At 42.7% G+C, this 22,715-nt stretch overlaps 1 protein-coding gene across 1 annotated transcript in view; it reads right to left on the bottom strand.

Annotated features, from left to right (window-relative positions):
• Positions 1-1,419: 1,419 nt before the first annotated feature.
• LOC132591158 (glycine receptor subunit beta-like) overlaps positions 1,420-22,715 on the bottom strand; it is a 30,587-nt gene continuing 9,291 nt past the window's right edge. Inside the window, exons 3-10 of the mRNA XM_060270664.1 lie at positions 18,177-18,283; positions 17,345-17,412; positions 16,948-17,177; positions 16,057-16,139; positions 14,983-15,123; positions 8,910-9,062; positions 6,092-6,384; positions 1,420-2,278 (exon numbers count right to left, since the gene is read on the bottom strand). Of these exons, the coding sequence (XP_060126647.1) occupies positions 1,982-2,278; positions 6,092-6,384; positions 8,910-9,062; positions 14,983-15,123; positions 16,057-16,139; positions 16,948-17,177; positions 17,345-17,412; positions 18,177-18,283 (1,372 nt within the window). The 3' untranslated portion in view covers positions 1,420-1,981. The remainder of the gene's footprint in view (positions 2,279-6,091; positions 6,385-8,909; positions 9,063-14,982; positions 15,124-16,056; positions 16,140-16,947; positions 17,178-17,344; positions 17,413-18,176; positions 18,284-22,715) is intronic.

Raw genomic sequence — 22,715 nt, 5'->3', positions numbered from 1 at the left:
TGTAACTTGATTCTCCTCCAGGGGCCTCAAACAACTGTAATCTAATTAAGACATTGTACCCTGAATGTTCAGATACACAAACCCCATTTCTTTGCTCTTCACTATGGCAGTCTTGGCTGGATAAATTTCATCTCAGTTGTGTAATAGCTATTTCTTTATTTGGTTGGCTGAAATTACAGACCTCAAGAAGACAGTGCAAGTCAAAGCTTTCTTCCAAGCAGTGTCTCACTTGCTCTCTTGTTACCAAACTTAGGTGTGGAGATTTGAAGTGAGGAAAACAATGTGGGCTGTTTGCTTTATGGCGATTTTAATTGCTAGGATCTTACTGCAGAAAGATATTTTTGTGGATTTGGGGGAAAGATAGGGCTCTTGCATTCCAGATTATATGGTTGGAAGCAACACTAAATAGAGACATTAAAACTGTATGGTAAACTCTGAGATTATAGGTTGTAATCCATGACAGATGGCTAGGGCCGAGCGCTGGATTTGGCTGAAGCCCAAAGCCTAAACTGAATTGGGTGATGAGAAGGAATCTGGGCTTTTCCTGACTCGTGGAAACAGCCCTGGATTGCTCTAGGTTGAACTGGGTGTCCCGAGCGATCCAGGACTGTCAGTGGGAAGGAAAGGAAGATAGTCCAACCAGTTGCAGACCAGGCACACAGGGTTTTTCCTATGATCAACTTCAAAGAAGGGGAGATTTAAAAAAAAAAATCCCACATCACCACAACAGAACATTGGATGTGGCCCATAAACCCTCCTGAATGGGTCTTGAGTCTTTGTCCCAGGAAGACTGCAAGTGCTATCTGCAGGTATCCTTCTCAGGTGTGGCTGCTTCTTCTATTTGCAAGTGTTGTGCTTAGGCTGCGAGGAGCCTAAGGGGATTCAAGTCCTTACCTGAGAGATGCCTGTCCGCTGCAGGGCAGCATGTTGCCATCTTGCTTTTTGTGTGCATGGTGACGGAGGGTTTGGTGCTGGGGGGGGCGTGTCTCTACCACTGTGAGTTCCCTGGCTACCTCTGGGTGTGAAAAACCTGCAGGTGTCGTCTCTGACACGGTACGTGATTGGTGGGAACTGGTAGCATTTCCAGAGATGCTGTAACTGAAATTTTTATACTATTTTTGTACGTTCTGGTTCCGTACTTGATCCTTCCCTTCCCAGGCTGAGCATCTAATAGAAACAGCAGCGTTCTACTAGCGTAGTAGCTGCAAGTCTCCATCCCCAGTGTAATGAGTATGTAGGACTGCACAGTAGGTGACCTTATAGATAGGAGAGAACTCTTTAGTCCTGGGCTTCTTCAAAGTCTGTTGCACTGAGCCAGTCTCCATCCACTATGTTTGGCAGCATGCTTGGCTCATGCTGAAACACATGGTGCACTTTTAAATAAAGGATCTGATTTTGGAAAACTAGTAATTCTCTGATCTTTATTTTTCCACATAGACAAGATCAGCTTAAGATATACTTGGCCCACTTACAAAGTCTACATGATTTGAATTACAACATCAGCTTGTTCTTCCACAGTGCCATTTAACTTTATACAAGAACAAGGTGGGTCTTGGCTTTGAGAGTCATAAGGAGAACTTTTAAATACTACATATACTAGGATATTGATCTTACTGGTAATCAGCGTGCACATCGGTTTCATTATCAGAAACACTTTGACTCTTGGTTATGTTCATGGGGAGTGTTGTCCAGCTTCAATAATGTAGTATGCGTTGTCCTTCATATATTCCTAAAGCAGGATGTACGCTGTACATTTATATACAACAGTTGGTTCAAGCACAGACATTGCGGTGTCATGCTTTCATTCAAAACCAGGATGCCCCTTTCTCTCCCCCCCCCAATTACAGTCACATAGGGCATCTAATATGCAATATATTGCTTTGCAAATGCAAAATAATTGTTGCAGACCGGCCTTCATGATGGAATGGAATGGCGTATATTGCACACACTTCTTTATTCCTTCAAAAAATAAAAAGGTCTATCATAAATATACGAACCAATATATGACGTTGAAGAAAAGGAAGCAAAATGGAAACAACGCCCTTGCATACAGATCGATCCGCTTGGCAGCTGACGGGATGACAGGCTTGGGAGGAGGAGGCTTCTTGTTGTTCTTTGCCTGAGACTTCCCAAGCCCACTGTTCACTTCGATGGGCTTTCCGTAACAGTCATAGTTTGACAGTTCAAAATCCCTTGGCAAGCTTCCAACAATACTGAAATCGTTGGATCTCAGGTCAGATTTCGAAGTACAAACTTTTTTGCATCGGGTCTCCCCAACCTAGGAAAACAAGCCAACAAACAGCATTTCGGAAGCCATGAGTTACTCTCGTGTTTCAGTAGCAAGCACACAACCAAGTTAGCTAACCTATTCTATACGGGTTGGGCTGCAACTTGAGACTCATAACTAAGGCTGCAGTCCTAAGCCCACTTACCTGGGAGTAAAGGGAGTAAACCCCAGTGAATTCAATAGGACTTCCTTCTGAGTAGATGTGGTTAGGACTACACTGTTATTTTAGCTGGGGGCCTACATCGACTGGACTCTGCAGCGATTCCAGTTGTTCCTTTGCTCTGTTAATTACATGCAAGTAAGATATACTAAACTGCCACGTTTTCATGCTGCTGTTCCAATTGTGTTGTGTATTGATTTTAATTGTTTTACTGTATATCTTGCTTAATCTGCAATTGCATTTTTAAACTACTCTAGCATAAATATGAAGACAGCTGGAATAGCTGGAATATGCCTTAAAAACGCAAATAAACATTTGCCTGGCTCAATTCAGATTCCATCCATCAAAGTCTTCCTGCTGAACACATTTTGTCATTATCAAAGAGTCAAAGATCTAGAACCATAATGGTAATTTATTTAAAATCTATGCTAATAAAGTCCTAAACAATCTGCTCAAATGCAAATTATGTTTATCCATCTGAACAGAAGTTGGGTGGAGGTGTCCTTTTAAAAAAATAAATGCATTGTGAGGAATTTCAGAAAATATTCATGATGAGAAAATGCACAAGTGAAGAAAGAAAGAAAACATGGGCAATGTTTTGTGATTGGATAATACTATGAAGGGACATATGAATGGACAATGCTAGCCAAAATTATGACTCTGTGCTGATTTGTATCAGAAGCAAGTGACAGGAGATTTCTCGTTAGAGGTTTTAAAAGATACACAAGAAATATACATATTTCTCTTTTAGGAGTGATTGCCTACATTTTCATCACCTTCTGAAATATATTCATCACATGCATGATGCCCAAGTCATTATTTTAAGCCAATGCACAATCATCAGCATATTGGATGGGGGCGCAGTATCTTTAAATGGGCAGGATGAAAATGTGATTTTTCAAATCTTGAGGGACTGGGCAGCCCAAAGTAATACATGTTTGAATCAACTTCCCTACAACGAAAGACTGAAATATTTGGGCCTTAAAAACAACAACACCCTCTCACATTAATTTTTTCACTTATCTTCAGAAATAGTGAGAGAAAAATGAATGTATGCCTTTAAAGGAAGTATAGAAAGGGACTTTCTTTGAAACAACAATAGAATCAGGTAATTCATAGAATTCATGAAGAATTCATAGAATTCTTTGAAACAACAATAGAATCAGGTAATTCATAGAATTCATGAAGATCATCTACTCCAGGCATCCCCAAACTTCGGCCCTCCAGATGTTTTGGACTACAATTACCATCATCCCTGACCACTGGTCCTGTTAGCTAGGGATCATGGGAGTTGTAGGCCAAAACATCTGGAGGGCCACAGTTTGGGGATGCCTGATCTACTCCAACTCCCTGCACTGCAGGAATCTTTCACCCATCGTGGGGCTTGAACCCACAACTCTGAGTCTCATGCTCTATTGACAGAGCTAGCACTGTCATATGTTCAAAAGCACAAACCGAAAGAGAAGAGGAGTTTGGATTTGATATCCCGCTATATCACTACCTGAAGGCGTCTCAAAGCGGCTAACATTCTCCTTTCCCTTCCTCCCCCACAACAAACACTCTGTGAGGTGGGTGGGGCTGAGAGACTTCAAAGAAGTGTTACCAGCCCAAGGTCGCCCAGCAGCTGCATGTGGAGGAGCGGAGACGCGAACCCTTTTCCCCAGATTACGAGTCTACCGCTCTTAACCACTACAGCACACTGGCTACAGGATAATGTTAGAGCTCTGAGATCAACTGGAAGACACCACAATGGCAACATATGAATGGACAGCTTATAGACGCAGACTTTCTTTGGATAAGTACAATGATATTTTGAATGGGTTTACACAGAATATATTAGGTTATTGAAAAGTATATGTATATTAGGGTAATGAGAATATGCATTTCTGTATATTAATGTATGGTAAGCTAACTGTATTGTTTCTTTTTTCAATCTCACCCACTTCTTCTTGCTTTCTTTTTTCTCATTCTATCTTCTTATAAATGAAATGTTATTAATAAAATATTAATTTAAAAAAACTGGAAGAGAGCACAATAATTTCATACAATTTTAACTAAGGGACTCCTTTCACTGATTGGCACAGGAGCATGGTATGTGTGAATGAATTCACAAATTGAACTGAACTACAGTACTAAGCACCCACCCCCTCATAGCCTACATATGTGCAAAAGGAATTTGTTATAAATGATGATGATGCCGCAAAGAGTCACTAGAGGGTGCAAGATGGTAATTTGTTTCTTGGTAGGCAGGCTCTGGCACCAGGGAACAAACTGTGTTTTCCTACTGTTCAGAGGGGAAGCTAAGCTGTACATTTCCCCATGACTGTCAGCTGGAATTAAGCAATAGCAATGCATCTATGCATCTTCTGCATAATTGATCTAGTTTTGCACCATCATTCTGATGCTCAACTGTAGCCATGAAAATACCTTCTGAGTTAATTGATGAGACAATAAATACATTCTGTTATGCAGCTCCATCAGTGGCCCTGGAGGTCCATTTAATCTGGAGGGACGGAGGCAGGAGCACACAGACACAATCTCTCTCACACACACATATACAACTAGCCACACTTAATGTAATAATAATAATAATAATAATAATAATAATAATAATAATAATAATAATAATAATTTATTTATCTGGCTGGGCACACAAACCTCACACACACACTGTCCTGACACTGTCATGCATTTTTGGCTCTCTCTAACCTGGCACACCCTGTGTCTGTGTCTCACACACCAAAGGTAAGGGTTGGGATGGGGAAGAGTAAAGCTGGAATGTGTGAGAAAGAGCATTTCTGTGCTCCATGGTGAGAAAGGATGCTCTCCTTTGCTTCCTCTGTTCTTGGTGAGAAAAGCAAGTGCAGCTGCCATTACCCCCTCCATTCTCAAGGAATTGCAATTTCTTTTTTCTTTTTAAAAAGGTTAATCAATTATGTCACAGCATTTAACCCGAGGCATGACATTTTGTCTTCTGATGGACAGGAACAAAAAATTTCCTGGGGTCAAAGACTTGATTCACTTGAAGACCTAAAGGACCAATCCCACTTGTGGCTGAAGCATCTTCCTAGTAAAAGGTGTGTTGGTGGTCCTTTGAGAATACCTAATACTACATATATAGCCATGGCAATGTTGTGCTGCCTCTAATAAAACAGGGCTGTTCTGAATGGCACCCCTTAGGATTTGATGCAAAGGACCACGGTTGCACATCTCTTGTTCTCAGGGCCCTCCCATGACATTTTGGGACGGCAAATGATACCTCTCCCCACAAGTCATGGTACATATTATCCTAAGGCTAGTCAAGAAAATCCCGCAAGTGCCTTTCCCCCTCCCTTGCAGTACTAATACAACAATAAATCAGATACCTAACCATTTGCTGCCATGACAGCCCAAATCAGCTCCCTGAGGGACAAGCCTGATTTTTTTTTTACCCTTCTTTGTGCGCCTACTTCAGAAGCTCTTTCAGCAAGCATCTTAAACTTTTGAAAATGCTTCCCCGCAGCATCACAATCAAATACAATGAACTACTTAGGCAACAACCCTTCAATTGAGCATCTACAAAGCATTGCCCCCTATGCTTTAAAAAAAACAAAACTGAAAATTGAGCAAGCTTGCAAAAGTAAAGACACAATAAAGGCACTTACCTGTAAAGTGCTGATGTGCACAGGGGTGCCTGTGCCATTCACAGTATTCTTCTTAGCGGCATTTCCGCCTTTCCCTTCTGCTTGCTCTGCTTTGGCCATTTTTGCTTTTTCAACTTCGATTCGCTTTGGATTGTTCAGCATAACCTGAACCACGGCATACTCAACCAGCGAAGCAAAGCCAAAGAGAAGGCACGCAATCAGCCACACATCTAAGGCCTTTACGTAAGACACTTTGGGGAGTTCGGCAGCAAGCGTGGTACATTCTGAGGCCAAGCTGAGCACTGAAAAGATACCTAAAGGAGAGTGGGAAAGATCCAAGAATGTAATAGAAGCTTTCCTGCACTGCTAGCCTTTTCCCCTCTTTGCTGCCTCTTCCAATGTTTATGCTTCCAGTTCCTAAAGGATGGCATTTCCTAAAAAGGAACAGGAGTTGCTGATGCACCACATATGCTTTGCAGGAGATGAAAATGAATGTACACGGTGAATTATGGATTCCGGTGCATGCACTGATCACATAATAATTCTGATCACATATATAAGCAATGATGGCTGCAAATGGTTTTTATTGTTGCTAACTGCTCTATTTATCATGGCACAACTATGTCTTTTTACCTTATCAGCGCTAGTTCTTACCACCAATCAAATGGTGTTTTAGATGTCACAAAATGATGGAGTAATATTGAAATCGAGTGTCTTGACTGGTGGCTATCTCTGCTCCCGAGTTTCCCTGCAGGGAATGTAGCAATCAAAGTGATCGTCTATATGGGTACTAATTTTATACATCTCAAAACAGTCTGAAGCGTCCATCATGTTGTTAGGTTGCTACTTTGAAAAATGTGTGTTGAATTTAACAATTGTCCACCTTTGACGGCAAAGAACCAAGGATATTCATCTTTGCAGAGCTACATTCCATAGTCCTTTGAATACCTTGTACTTCACAGCCATTTAAAGTTTGAAAACTAACCTCAGTTCAGTCAATGGATTTCAGATTTTAGAAAAAGAGTTCAGCTTGGCCTTTCATTGCTTTGTTCAACAGGGCAGCGGAGGTCACTGTGGCCTGCTGCTACTTTCCATTTGCCTTGAATCTGAGGGTGAAAAGTTCAGCCTCAGAGAGATGGAAAAGAATAAGATCTTACACTATTTCAAAGGAAATGTGTAATCTGGCTGAAGGGGGTGGGAGAAAGATTTCAACCAAGTAGGCACTTTGCTCTGAAACCAACAGTATTATGGCTTCAGAAAATGTCAGAGAAGGGCTTCTGAATATGCTGGAACTTGAAGGCCGCTGGGTCTAGCCAACAGGATGGCAACATGTTGTGTAGACCTTAGGCTGGGTGAGAGACCACAGACCAGGTGGGAAAATATGCCCCACCAGACCTCTCTCTATCTAGCACTTGCAACTTTCTCCCCCTTGGCCACACCCCTTGCCAGCCCTCCTTCCTGCCACAATTAGAAATTTTTGCACGCCTGGAGTGCTTCACCCACTTTTGCATCTGGCATGTGGTCTAAAAAGGATTCTCTACATTTGATTTAGGGGAGCATGCCCTGTCCTAGTTCTCATGCAGAGAGAACTAAAGACAGTGACACACCATCTTCCCACTGCTAAAGTGACTTAGGACCACCCCACAAACTGAATAAATGTGGGAGCTCTTTCAGTGAGGACTGTACCAGTGAAGACTGTACCTTTCGCTTTGGCTGGTGACAGCTTGCCTCGTCTCACTTTTCTATTTGCAAGGTTCATAGTTAAGTTGGAAACTTAGTTGTGCAATACCATCAGTACTACCATCCTCAAGTTTCCTTGAAGGGGGCAGCAGCATCACATGGTATCTTTGGGGAACTGCTAGGGCCTCAGGGCCCACCAACACAGATGCACACTATTTCCACCTCCTCCAATGCCCTGGATGTAGCATCACTCTTGAAACTATTGAACATCATGGTCATTTTAGGAAATGAACATGGCAGCTGCTAGGATGCTTAAAGCACCACTGTTGCTGTCTACCTCATGGCTATTGTGGTACTTGGCACTTGTGGTACATCATCTGACAGCTGCTTAGAGCCACCATTACTCCACTTTCCACCATTAGGTACTGTGGGTGCATACTAGAATTCACTAGGGCCCATCGAGAAACCATCTTACACTAAAGTCAGGCTAGTGCTTGGATGGGTCCTAAGGTGGTTTGCTGGGGGGGGGGGGGTGCCCTCAAATCTATTGGTGACTGTGCAAAAGGAGATGAAACAAAAATAGGAATCCAAGTTTTCTGGACTGTTGCTGAAATGCTCACTTGAAAGTGAGGTTCACTCTTAGCCGAAACCTATAGATGGAAATGGGTATCAAAACATTTCATCATCCCACCCCCACCCCCATATTATAGCTGTCAAGTTCTCCCTTTTTAAAAGGGAAATTCCCTTATGCTGAATAGGCTTCCTCGCGAGAAAAGGGAAAACTTGACAGCTATGCCCCATATGTTCAACAAATGTTGGTGAAGCCCCATATACTCCCCCTGGCTAAGGTTTAAAGATCCCTAACCTGTTATTCTCCCCCTGCACCCCAAAACTGATAACGCTTCTGAAGTTCTACTCACAGTTGCACTCATACACGCCACAGTGCTGATTTAGAGAGCAGAGACAGGCTACAGATCTTGTCTTTTAAAAAGTGGAGAGATGTATGGGACTGAAAAAGAAGATTGGGATGAGAGTGAAGAGCATGCCATGAGAGTTGAGTTGCCTTCAGTAATCCAATGAAATCTGCTACTGAAGGAACCACAGAACAGACATTGGGTGACATTGGGTGGTTCTGACGGCAGGTGAAACTCAGGATTACCCAGAGGCACTCTTGCAGCACTTGCATCAGGATTGATCCAAAACGAGAGCCATGACAGGACAACAATGAGCAGCGTGGGAGCATAAACGCCCATCATGTAAAAGCCAACTTGTCTTCTTAAAGTGAAGATCACTTCTACACAGGTGTAGTAACCTTTGGAGGAAGAATAGACACGTTTAGGTATTCATGTCTCTATAAGCCCCTGGTCTCAGATAAGGATGCTTTAAAATCACCCAGCCTCTTGCTCCACATTTTGCGGGTTCTTCATATGATTTCAAAAGAAGCTGTCCTGAACTTTGAGCTTGCCCTAATTCGGGTTCAAATACTTTGTGGCAGGGACTGAACAAGGAGAATATCTGCTTTTAGTAGCTCTGTGTCAGTTGACAGGAGAGAAAAACAGCAAGACTAAGGCCTGGTGAATGTAAGAGGTTTCTCACACTCACATATACACACAGTATCCTCCTCTGCCTATAGTGACAAAAAGGGCAGGTTTGTTTCCATAAGAGGATTACTTCTTCTTGTATATAAAACATAAGTAGATATTACGCTATAGCCAATATGGCAGTATTCCACTTCCTGCTTTGGGGGGGAAATGAAATCTATGTAATGAAATTTCATTGTGTGACTGTGCAAATCTCCTTTTGTAAAATACAAAAATAATGTTTGGATGAATTTTCTCAATGATATTAAGTGACACGTTAGTGCAGATCTTCAGAGACAGGACTGACCACTCTCTAGCCAACCTCTTTACACAACAAACCTAAGTACGAACATTCATAATAAAACATAAAGTTTGTTGCTAATGGTTTTGGGAATAATCACTAAAAAGTCCGGGGCAAAATACAACTAAAATAAAACATGAAGAGCAAAATTGTCTAATTAATGTATTGAATATGTCCTGGTTATTTGCTCCTCTCCTCTTTTATGATCTTGAGCTAGTGGAATGCTTTCTATGCCATTTATAAACGGATTCCACGGATTGTCAAATTCTTATTTCATTTTCCATACTATATATGACTTTTATGTGTTCAGCTGTTTGTGTTAGGTCAGAAATTCACTCCTGCTCTGACTAAAAGCCCTTATATTATATTTCAATAGAAAGCATAACATTCCTAGTCACCAAGATGAACAATGTAAATTTCACATGAAGGGAGGCCAGCTGGCAGTTTCATTATAATAATAATTCAATAGTCAAAACTGAACACAAGAGATATCTTGAAACTCCTCCTGCTTGTGCTGTCTCTAGCCATGTTTGCTCCCACACACTAAGAGTGGAATCCTAATTCCTATCCCCTGTTGGGGGTGGGGCTTATGGAGCAGGGACACCACAGTGGTCACAGAAGGTGGAGGAGGGTCGGGGCAATCAGGGCCAAACCCAGCACCAAGTGGGTGCAACAATTGGGTTTGGATGAGGCCACAGCAGGTGATGGCTACAAGACTGGCTCAGAATCCCTTTGTCTCAGCCCTTCCCTTGGAACAGCAGAGCCAAGCAAAGAGACACTCAATCCAATGCTCCTCCCTGCCTGGCATAGAAACCTGCTGGATTGCATACATTTAGTTGTGTTAAGTGCTATCAGGATTCCAATTCCTCTAAAAGTAAGATCATAACTGGGAGAACAATTAATCCCCATGCTGTAGCTGCCAATACACACATTGCATCTCAGTTTTGCAGAATTACAATCTGATTCAAAATCCAGTCAAAGAATATGCAGCTGTAAAAACCAGCCTGGGGCAAAAACGAGAGTTAGTTTGGTAGCTGGACTTTGGCAATCACTGCTTAATAGAGAAATGAAATGAAATAGGGAAGAAACAGTGATCTAACTGAATAAAATATATTGTGCCATTTGTTTCTGAATGCAATTACCTCGTAACTGTATTATGTTCTCCTACAATCTTCAGGATATGATGAGATATTGCCCCATAAAACTGTGGCAGACTATGAATTTCGTCATCTTACTACTACAGTTAGACCCACACACAAAAAGCTAGCATTTGTACTGAAGCCATTAATTGATTTTGAATCTATGCAATTAATTAATTAATGGACTGATGTCAGGCAACAATAAAGCTCTAATGCAAATGAGTCAGCAATCCGCCCCCTCCACTGATCACTTTGATGGAGGTCTGATTATTTCCCCCTCTTACATACCTCATCATAATGCCCCCATGCCGATTATAGTGTCAACTAGTATGACTCACTAGGCTAATCATCTAGTCATTATCAAGGCTAGTTAGTACAATCATAGTTAGCAAGAAATATCAGCAGCTACCTAATGGCAATCTGCATAAACCAGGTATCACAGATCAGGTTTCAGGAACTAAGGTTTAATGCAGTAGCCTCAGTGGTGGAACCAGTGCTTTTTTCCAGGGGATACTCAAGGGTACGCAATATCAGCACCTCTTTTTGTTGTTGTTAAAAAGTGTGGCACAACTTCATAGTGAGTACTAATCTGTTCACATAATAAGCTTGGCTTGTTAACCACTTAACAGACCTAGTACTTGATTGAACATCAAGACATCAGAAGTATTAGAGTAGGAGAGCCATTATCCGAAAATACATGTCATTAAGTACAGAGGATACCTAGACAGCTTACAAAAGTCATGGGAATTCTGACACTACCAGTCTCATGACCAACTGCTGGGTCACTTGACAGATGGAAGCCCTGCCAAAATTGCTTCCAGGAACCAATAATTACATCATAAGCTACATGGATGAAACAAGTTGTAACCACTGGTACATTGTGCATGTAATTTCAGACACCCAACCTGACTGACTTGGTTGCAATTTACTCCCTTTCTGACCTCTCCAAAATAGGATAATGGAGACCATTAATTCCATCACAAGGTATATGGCACAACCAGGGTAGATTTTTTTTTTGCATCATAAAATATCCACTCTGACTCTTCTCTATGGGGCCAATCCCAAATTTGACCATTTAATATAGTCCAGGCCATTAAGGCCAAGGTCTAAAATTATCTGGCTGCATCACCAAGAGCTCTACTTGGAATGCATCACTTGAACAAACCCTCTTTTAGTGCACTTGCTGAATTTCAGATCAGGCGAACCCCTCAAGCAAATGTTACAGGTCTGTTCCTACTTAGGCTCTAGCACCATGTTTTAGGACAGTCAGTGAAAAACCTATTCTTCTGACAGACCCAGTGAATTAAGTATCTCAGTCCCCCCTCTCCTTGGTGTTCTTGTCTGTAGGATTAATTTTCTTCAGTGTAACAAGGAACAGAGCAATCCCAACCCCAGATCTGCTGACTGGAGGAGGCTAGCACTGAACAGAGGAGCCTCTCCACTGGTGGAAAAAGGGCTGCTGGCAGGAAGGGTCATGTCCTCTGGGGAGGTTCTCCAACCCCAAACCTGTCAAAGGTTCCCTGGGCACAGAGCTGATTCCACCAGTTGTTGTTGATGTCAGAAGCAGTCTTGGATCTGCTACAGCAGGCATCCCCAAACTGCGGCCCTCCAGATGTTTTGGCCTACAACTCCCATGATACCTAGCTAACAGGACCAGTAGTCAGGGATGATGGGAATTGTAGTCCAAAACATCTGGAGGGCCGAAGTTTGGGGATGCCTGTGCTACAGCGAAGGCCCCTTTGTTTCCCCAGGATTGGGCCCCTTACTTACACCAGCCTAAAGGTCGCCTGAGTAATTTGCCCACCTTTGGTTTCAATGAGAAGTGGGGAGGAAGAATGCTGGGGGAGAAAATGGAAAATGTACCACTTTTCACTCTGGTAGGGCTCTGGAAGTGGTGACTCATCAACTGCTTCACTCACATCCAGAGTAATTGACATATTATATTTCTGTTTACAGTTTCTGACACCATTCAGAAATATAGGTGCATTTTCTCAAACATGTTCTATCTCACAAATAAGTATACTATTTATAGGGTTGAGTGCTATCTAAATCTTGCATCAAGGGTAGACAATGTGGTGCTCTCAAGATGTTGTTGGATTCCAACTCCCATCTGCCAACACAGCAAATAGTCAAGGGTGATAGGAACTGTAGACCAGCAACATCTAAAGGGTACGGCATTGGCTGCTGCTCTTCTACCTGGATGGCCCATTAGAAATATCAAGGTATTTTGATTCATAAGACAGATATTGGGACTGCATAAATGCTGCAAAACAAAACATGACTTCTTCCCCTCCATTCTGATATCTTATTTTAGAGAAAGCATTTCCCCCCCATCACTTTGTGGTTAAAATGTCGATGTTCATCTAAACATTAATCCATATATATATATATACTATATATATAGTATATATATACCATATACTATCTATATATATAAAAATGTAAAAATCGTGAAATCCGGGGTTCCACTTTTCTCCGTAACCGCTTGACCGATCGTCCTGAAATTTGGACACAACGATCCAGGCCACTCCTAGAGCGTTGTTGGGGGCAAGCATTCCTGAAATTGCACACCTGCGCAGGTACAGAAATGCTTTCCCACCAAGTCAAACAGCGCCCTCAAGTGGAATTCCTCCCACAGTACACCCCCTCCCTTCCTGTGAAATCTAAGCCACACCCACAAACCAAATGACATCATCATCAACCAAGCAACTGAAGGCCACAAAGGCATCCATTATCACCCCTAGGCTCCTGTCAGGCTGCCAGGCCTCCGCTAGGCCGGGGGGGGGGGGGATAACCCACAACAACGCACTTGGGGACATGGCAAGGGGTTTTTACTTTACAATTTAACACCACTACCCCCCAATCCCCCCCAAAAAAACCACAAGACAAAAATAAATATCATCCTTCAAAACGTCATGAGATATGCTGGTCATGGGGGGGGGGCACAAACAGAATAGATAATGGATCAGGACACGTGGTGGCAGTCACAGGGATTAGCCACAAGGACGCGTCACACCCACAAACCCTGCCTCCGCCATGAGATCCTGTAAAACAGGGGGACTCTGAGGCTCAGGGGGATCTGAAGGGGGCCTATTACCAGACAACCCACACAGTCAGGCCAGGGCCAAGGAATGCAGATACAGGGCAGAGGCCTCGGGTCACATTAAAAATACTAGCCCAAGCCAAGGCCTCGCCTCTACTTTACAGCCTAAAGCCCGGGCCAGGTAGATAAGATAATGTGGCCCTGTTTTTAACCCTTTTGTTACTTTTTTCATTTTACTGATTGTGAATATGCAGACCGAGGCCCCCTTTAGATTTGGAGGCCTGCACCAAGTGGCCCATATGACCCCCCTCCTTCTGTCTGGGCCTGTCTGTTGCTACAGGGCTATGGGGCTTCACTATTTGACACCCCCCCCTCGGGATTTTTTAAGTAGCTCTCTGCCTCCCAGGGCACATCATCACCCCCGATCCTTAATCTAAATATATAGAAATGCTCACCATGCGTGCGCAGGGGCCAATGTATGGAGATACAGGGGGGAGGGGACAACAGAGGGCTCAGACAAAAGTAAATAGGGTGGGGGCCAATGTAGGAAGATACCGGGGGTAGGGGCCAACACTCCCCAGGGACAACACAAGGCTCAGACAAAAGTGCATGCTGGGAAATAAAACCCAGAACCTAACAGTTCCTTCTCCAAGGGTGGGGGCCAAGGTATGGACATACATGGGGGAGGGGCCAACACTCCCCAGGGACAACAGAGGAAAGGGTATCCTACCGAAACACAGGGATGAGCCGGGGTGGAGGGAGGAGGGGCAGGATACATCATGGATCGGGACAGGGTGGGGTGGGGAATCACAGGAAAGAACCACAGCAACGTGTGGCCGGGTCAGCTAGTATATATATATATATATATATATATATATATATATATATATAGTAAGTCAGAATTTGACAGATTATCGCCAACTCTATACAATAGGTCAGGTATGTCCAAAGTCTGTTTTGGGGGCCTAATCCAGCCTGCCAGTCGGTTTAATCCAGCCCCTGTGGCAGTTTATTTCCTGGGGTGCAATCCTAAAAACAAGCTCAACAACTTTGGTTGGCCCTTCCCTTCATCAAATCTGGCCCTCTTTGAAAGAAGTTTGGACACCACTGCTATAGGTGAACAGAGTCTGACCATGCCATGAAATTCATCAATGTTCAATATTACATACCAGTTCCTGTGTAATATTTGGTGCAGTTGCCATATTCAATATCTTCTTTCCTAATGTCAAATTGTGGCAAAGCAATTTTCTCTAGTTGAACAGGATCACCAGATTGCCAGATAAATCGTAAATCATCGGTAGTGTAACCAACTAGGTGTTTAGGAAAAAAGGATTAAGAGATAAAAATAACAAATGCAATAGCCAAAATAAATTCCTTCATAGCAGGGGGTTGGACTAGATGTCCCTTGTGGTCCCTTCCAACACTACAATTCTCAATCATACTGTCCCCTAGATTATTTGACTTGAAACATGGCAGCATCATTACTTAAAGGGTATTCTTTATGGTGGTCATATCTCACTGCTGCTGAAACATCTTCCCTGATTTCCGGTTTGTTTTCAGACACAATTCAGCATGCCATTTTTTTTTTTGACTCGAGAAGCCCTATATGGGTCTGGTCTCAGGCCATCTGAAGGACCACCTTTTCTTTGAAGAACATTTCATTTGGTTAAGACTGTCCTCTAAAACTATGCTGCAGGCGCCTCCTTCAAAGTTGAGTTATGTCTCTACTGGGGATAGGGCTTTCACTCTTTTGATATCCCACCTGTGAATCTTTCCCCCATGCAACCGCATGGCTCCAACCCCATTGCTACCCCAGCCCACCCTAATCCAGGTAAGGAGCAAGGAAGGTCCACAGGTCTTTCCTCCCTATCATATGCGTTACTTTGACATGCTTCCACCCACTCTGCTGTGCGTCTGCAGTCTCTTGTGATACGGAATCCCTGAAGTTGATAAGCATCCCTGCTAAAACTACCCCATGATCCTAACAGCATTTGACAGATATAAATTTCAGTGAAAACCAGTTGGGCTTCCAAGCAAATTATTTTAAGATCAGACCAGCTACTTTGGTGCATAGGATCAAAGTACCACAGCTAGGGGTTGAATTATAAAAGGCGGAGACCAATGAACATGATTTTTGGAAACCATTGTACAAGTCCACATTCAACAGCATTGTGCACTCCTTTGGTTTATATAGGCACAACAGGAAGTGGTAGCTATTTTTATGCACAATCTGATTTACATACAGCTCTCCAACTGCATCTTGCAACGCTGCGTATCCATAGGAAACAAGGCCAAGTCCAACGGGCAGGAAAGCGTAACGGATAATCTGGAAATATAAACCGAAAGCTTGTGAGCAATTCAAAGCAACTTTCAAGTTAACTGTGGAGGTGGTGGCTGTTGTTTGCTTTCATGTTCACAAATGTAGCAGATCAGTATGCAATGTATTCATATAAAGATGCACATTATTTTTCTACTCTAGGGGAGTTTCATTGCAACATTTTCAGCACGCAGGAAACACATGCTTCATTACAGCACAGCACAGAGACATGATCAGGCTCTCGTGGATTTATCTGTATAGTATCCATGTGGAGTTGTGTAATGTGAGAACTTGTCAATGGAAGAGAATGATCCCTCGTCTTGTCTTATTCTTATGTTACACTGAATACAAGTATAAAGCTGTCTCTACATTGTGTGAAGGATTTGATGTTTTCTACAGTTCAGCTATTGTGTACACAAGTATACAGACTAGACTCATTCAACGTTATAAAACTGCAGGAATGCATAGCTCAATTATTTGCACACACAGGTACTCATTGTACACTTGTTGAACGTAACATGTGAACACCCTTGTAACTTCCCAAATCCAGTGGTTCGTGTCCTCAGAAAGACTGCAGATAGGCATACCATTTCAGCTCAAAAGCCATTCTAACTCACAATTTTCAAGCAAGCATTCACTGACCGTATAGCAGCTCCACTATTTCTCAAAAGTATTGTGTACTTCTTAATTTAATTTGATTTACATTAAAAAAAAACATATCCCAAATCTGTGCCTCACATCTACTCAGTTAATCAAGCAGAGACTTTCATTTGCTCAAAGTCTATAATAAAACTTTGCAGTTGAAAAGAAGAAGTACCTCATGCTGACCAGTACGTCTCCATTACGGAATATAAAGAGAAGAATGTTTTCTTGTGTGACGTCATGGAAGTTGGCATTTTTTTCATTTGCAAAGAACAGATCTGGCTTCCACAGACATTTAAACATGGTGGGATCTACAGTTAAAGAGTCAGACCCCTTCCAGTCAGTGGGCAGTTTAAGTCGAGGATCATTCCATTTTTGTCTTAGGAAGATATTCACTCTGTAATCCTATTGGAAACGTATTATAGAATGCATTAGACAGGCAAGAAAATGTCAACATACGAAGCCTAAATCAAGAAGCATGTTTACACAGCTCTATTTTGGTTTCATGGAAAGTAGGCTATAAATTATGTTAATAAACCCACAAGCAGATATCCAAGAAACAGCAGCATTACCATAGTTGTCTCTTGTATTGATCCAAAACTGTTAATGAAAATGTTGACTGCTACATCAACTGGAATTCCTTTAAAAAGAGAGAGAGAAAAATCAGTCTCATAGTTTTCAAAAATAAAAATAAACAATTCAGTGCGTCTTCTCTTCCCCACATTTAAAAACAAACAAAAACGATTGGGATAGTTCTGTTTCAAGACTCATGCAGCAGGTAGGGAGGCTGAAGAACTGGGAGAAAAAAGATAGAGATATATTAATAGGGCTACCAAAGTTGTTGAGCAATGCAGTGCTACTCAGAACAGACCTACTGAAATTAATGGATATCACTAACTTAGGCCTATAAATTTGAATAGGCTGACTCAAAGTATAACTTAGTTGGATACAACCCCAGATGTACATGTAACAGCAAGGGCAATGATCCCTGGTAAAGCAGCACATTTCAAATTTCACAACAGCATTAGGGAAATAAAAACATTTTTTTTCCAAACAGTGACAGGGCCGTCTTAAGTATGGCGGGCGCCCGGGCGCCGTGGTGCGGAGATTGCTCCGGAGCCCCCGCCCTGCCCCATTTCTTGCCGGCCTGGTGTCCTGCCCCACCCAGCCTACCCCTAGAGCTGGCCCTGAACAGTGAAGCCCCCCAAAAAGGCCCAGTTACCTCTCTGTTTATTGTGGACTGGAATCTCATCAGGCCAGTCCATTGGATTAAGGAAATAAAATGTAATTGGTTGTTGGTACACACACACACACACACACACACACACACACACACAGAGAGAGAGAGAGAGAGATTTTAAGTAGCTTCAACAGCTGAACTGAAGTTATTGTACATTAACCAACCTTTGAAATTTGGTCTTATCCTGGGATCGTAAGTAACCAGAAGTCTATTCAAGATGTTGCTGGTAGAATTTGCAGGCACCCTTGCAAGATCTTCAGGTGACTGCTGTCTGTTAGAAATAATGTACACTGTTTATTTGTGTTAGAATTAGACAGCTGATCTTAGCATATTTGATTCAAGCTCCAAAAATTAAACAAAAACAGTGCAGAAGATAAATTTGCAATGTATTTGAACAAAAGAGCCACACTTTTTTCTTAAAAACCTTGATCTATTGTTTTTGTTTTGTTTTTGTTTGGACCCCTGGACAGTGAAGTCAGGTCAAAGGTGACTATGGGGCTGCAGCGCTCATCTCGCTTTCAGGCCGAGGGAGCTGGTGTTTGTCTAATATGCACATTGAAAGCTAAAAATGTAAAAATAAATAAATAATAAAATCATTTTCTTCTTGTTGTTGTTAGCAGAAAGAAGCAAATGCTGTGCCAATAAAAAGCTCACACAAACCAGTCTTCCTTTCCTTTGGTTTTGAATCAGGCTCAAGACTATAAAGAGTTGCCGTGATTCTCTGCATTCATAACAGCCATTTTAAAATGGTATCTTTTTTAAATAATATTTTATTAAGTTTTTCAAAAAGATACACCAATACAAAGCATTAAAGACAAAAATAGAAAAAAGAAAAAAACAAAAACAATAAAAAACAAATACATATAAAGCACAAAATCTTATCTCACCTCCTAGTTTTTTATTTTTAAAAAGCAAACAAACTGAGCTTTTAGGGGGAGGGCTGTTGGGTTGGGGGTAATTCTGAACTTTGCCAATTTTTGAGGTTTTGAAATGTGCCCCATGACCCCCCAAAATTGGGAGGGCTCTTACTTATCCATTATGCATATTGGTCAGGACATGTCCTAGAAGATACGGAGCATCGCCATGGGCATCACATAGTGTGGGGTTGAGATGTAAGGAGTTGCACGTACCACTGGAGGTGGTAGATCTCCAAACCATATTGTGGTGGCTTTGGATAGCTCTGGGAATGGGGTTGGGTTCATCAACATACACTGGCCCTCTGAACAATGTATACCTGCTTGACGCATTTATGCAAGTGCATTGAATGCAGGGCATCAAATGGGATGCAGGGTCTGAGTGCCTGGAGAGTTCTTGCTATTAATATGCTGGCATTACTGTTTTTTTTTAAAAAAAACACCTAGTTACAATTCCTAAGATGTCTTTAGGTCATGGTGACCTTAAGATTTCAGCCTTTCACAATGGCCAGGTCCACTAAAAACTCCAATATGAAATGCACGTTTAAATAACGTGCCTCAGTAACTGAGTCTTGTCTTGTGCTCATAATCAGTTAAAGGGTTCGTTCATAAAATGCCAGGAAGTCAGGCATCATAGGGTGCTGATGACAAAGAGGGTGCTCAGCCAACCAGCAAGCTAGCACCTGTGCAAACGTTGTTGAAGCAGCAGCATGGGCACTTTGAAAGCATCCCAAATGCCAGTCAAATGCCCTCAAATGGAAATGGCAGGGATTCCCAATATTGTGAAGAAGCCTTACGTTCAATACATACTGATGGGAAATGTTGTGTTCAGTCAGTAGCAAAAAGAGGGGGTGGGGGACTTTGGGTTGGAGATCTTTTATAAGTTGACCAAATTATAACCGATATGGCATACCGTAGTTGTTCTAATAGGGATTTTATGGCAAGGCTTAAATAACCATAACCTTCTACTTAATAGTAAACTGTGAGATTGGAATGCTGCCATGTGGCCAGAAGGCCTGAACACTGCAGCTCTGGAGTGGAAGCTCTATCTTCTTGGGCCTCTCTGCTTATGCCAGGCTTACTCAACGACTGCCAGGATGAAGCATCTGCTGTCAGCTCAGATGGCAAGAAGAGAAAGCTAAGAAAACCAGAAGTGGCAAGAACAGCCATCAGTGAGGCTGAGCCCACAGAGAAAGCTGATGCCCACAATTAGAGTCTCCTACACATAAACAATACTGTATTGTAAACTCCTAGCCTGCCTCGTGAGAACCAAAAATGTGACAGATATATCAACAGAGCATCTCTAACCTTAATGCATCTCATAAATGACATAAGCCACCTTCAGGCATTCTGATGTTCATTAAACATGTGGAGGAGAGCTGTGGGAATGAGTGTACTGCCCTTTCTCCATTCCACGTTACTGTTCCAGTTCCCCTGCAACTTGCAAAGGGCACCTGTTTGCAATGGGGAACCTTCTGTATTTGTGCTGGGTTCCCAACACATTTTGGAACCCTGGAAAAATCAAGGTTCCAGAAGCCCTAGAAAATCAGGGTTTAAAAAAATGTAGGGAGCCTTCATGAGTACAGGACGGCCATTTCTTTTCAGGTCTGCCATCCAACTGCCATCCCAAGTCAGGGAAATGTAATGGAGAGGAGGGGACATGAGCTAGTGCACATGCGTCATGGAGTGGTTGGACAGAGAGGAATGGTGGGAGGAACCGATTGGGGAACCACCAGGGGCTCAGAGCCTGAGGAGTGGTGGGACAACAGTGAGAGGTCTGAAGGACAACAGGGAGAAATCTGGGAAGAGGAGGTGTTGGAAGCTGAAGAGGTCACAGGGCCTAGTGAGCTGGGAGAGTGTGGGGCAGAGAGAAGTCCACAATCAGAGGCAGAAGCTGAAGCAGGAGAGTGGGAGGAGCGGGGCCAAAAGGCAGAGATGAGTCAAGCTAGTGAAGAGTCACGAGTCTCTCCCCCTCCTGCTGCAACAAGCTCCCCTTCCCACAGTATCCCAGAACCAGAAGAGGCATGAAAAGGCCAGAGATGTTGGCTGCACGAAGCCACAGTCTCTGATTGCTTAGAAAAGGCTTGAAAAGAAGGAGATGGGGACTTTCTGTCTTGGCAACTGATTTTTATGGAGTAGAACCACTGGGAATGAGCTGCTCTGCTCATTAGGCCAGGCCCTCAACCAAGTCTGTGAAGATTGTGGTTTTGCTAATAAAGAGTTACCTCCAACATTGAACTGTGTGATTACTGACCAGCGTGTTCCTGTGACAACTTGTCTCTCTAGGACACTTCTCACACATTCACTTAAAAACTAACCAGAATGCCTGATGAGGGCTGCAGATATGATAATAAAGTCTAAAGACACAAGACCATTAGAAAATAGAGATGGGTAAGCTTGCTCCCACTTGCTACGATTAATTATTTCCCCCCAAAATGGTTCATTTTCTCTCCTAATCCAAGGTTTGTAAGTTACTCATTCACTTACCCAAAACACCCTAGAGGCCACCCATTCACCCTGACCCCTAATATCCTCTTCCTTCTCTTCCAGCACAAATTACCTATTGGAGGCTATGGCATTTCACACATGGTATAAGAATAACAAAGGCTGCCCTGGATAACTAAGTTGTGCTGAAAGAGAATAGGGAGGGGGCTGTGAGAATGGGGACAGGTAGGAGGACAAAAGTGGTTATGGTGAGGGAGTGGTCTTCTCTCCCTTGAATTTTAATCATGTATGGCCTCTGGCAAAACACCTTTTCCTGCTTCCTGGTAGTTCAAATTGGTGTACATTGTTTTAAAACCAGTACAAAAATGAAACTTTGCATAGCTATTTGAAAAAATGCATGACACATAGTAGCCATCCATGAAGAGGCTGTAGTTCCCATAAGGTCAAAAGCCCTGACTAACATCACCAGCAGAAGAACTGCTATGGATTGCCTGTGGCAGTGACTCTGTTCCCTCCCCGTTCATTCAGGCAGATTCAGACAAGAAGCTAGTGATGACACAAGGCTAGCAGATAGGAAATCACATGGCAGCAAACATATTCACAGATAAAGTCTGGCAGTGATTAGGCAGCAAGTCATTGCTGAATACAGGCAAACAAAGCAACAAATATCTTCTCTGCCTTTCACTTTTCTCCTGAGGAGCAGGATCACAGCATTCCTTGATGCAGTGCTGCCTAATAGCAGCCACATGAATTCAAACAAATACTTTCATGGTAGATTGGATTCTTGTAGAAAAGCCTGCTCCAGCAGAGCCAATCTATGAATTCTATAGCTTGCTAGTTTTGCAAGCTATATATGAGAAACAACAATTCAGAGTTTTAAGCACTACAAATCCCATGCTGCTATGTAACAGGAAATTCCTCAAACTCTTAGGCAAGATTAAGAGCCCTTACTCCCAGTGTTAGTATGCCCCTGCCTACATCCAATGGAATCACTTGTTTCTGTTCAAAAAGTGAAATTTTATTAGGGAGGTAGGCTAAGCTCCGCTTCCCGCCAGCCCACACGCACAAAGACCATGAACAAAGGAAGATTAAGCTTGACACTAGGATAACACATATTGCCCTACATCAATTCAAATTCCACTGATAGCCAGAGACACAGCACAGGACAACACCTGCAGGAAGGGAGGAAGATTATTCTCCTTGTCTTTCTCGTTCTTCTCCTGGCCTATCTATCTGTTCTGTTCAGTGCTAACCCAGCTGGGCTATACTTCCAGATTCTAACAGGAGGCATGAAAGAGCCTACAAGTAGCAGACAGCAGAAGTTTGTGTTCCAGCCACTGTAGT

Source organism: Zootoca vivipara, unplaced genomic scaffold, assembly GCF_963506605.1.
Source record: "Zootoca vivipara unplaced genomic scaffold, rZooViv1.1 SCAFFOLD_59, whole genome shotgun sequence".
NCBI lineage: Eukaryota > Metazoa > Chordata > Lepidosauria > Squamata > Lacertidae > Zootoca > Zootoca vivipara.
Note: the sequence above shows the minus strand (reverse complement) of the source record. Positions and strands in the feature narration are given on the sequence as shown.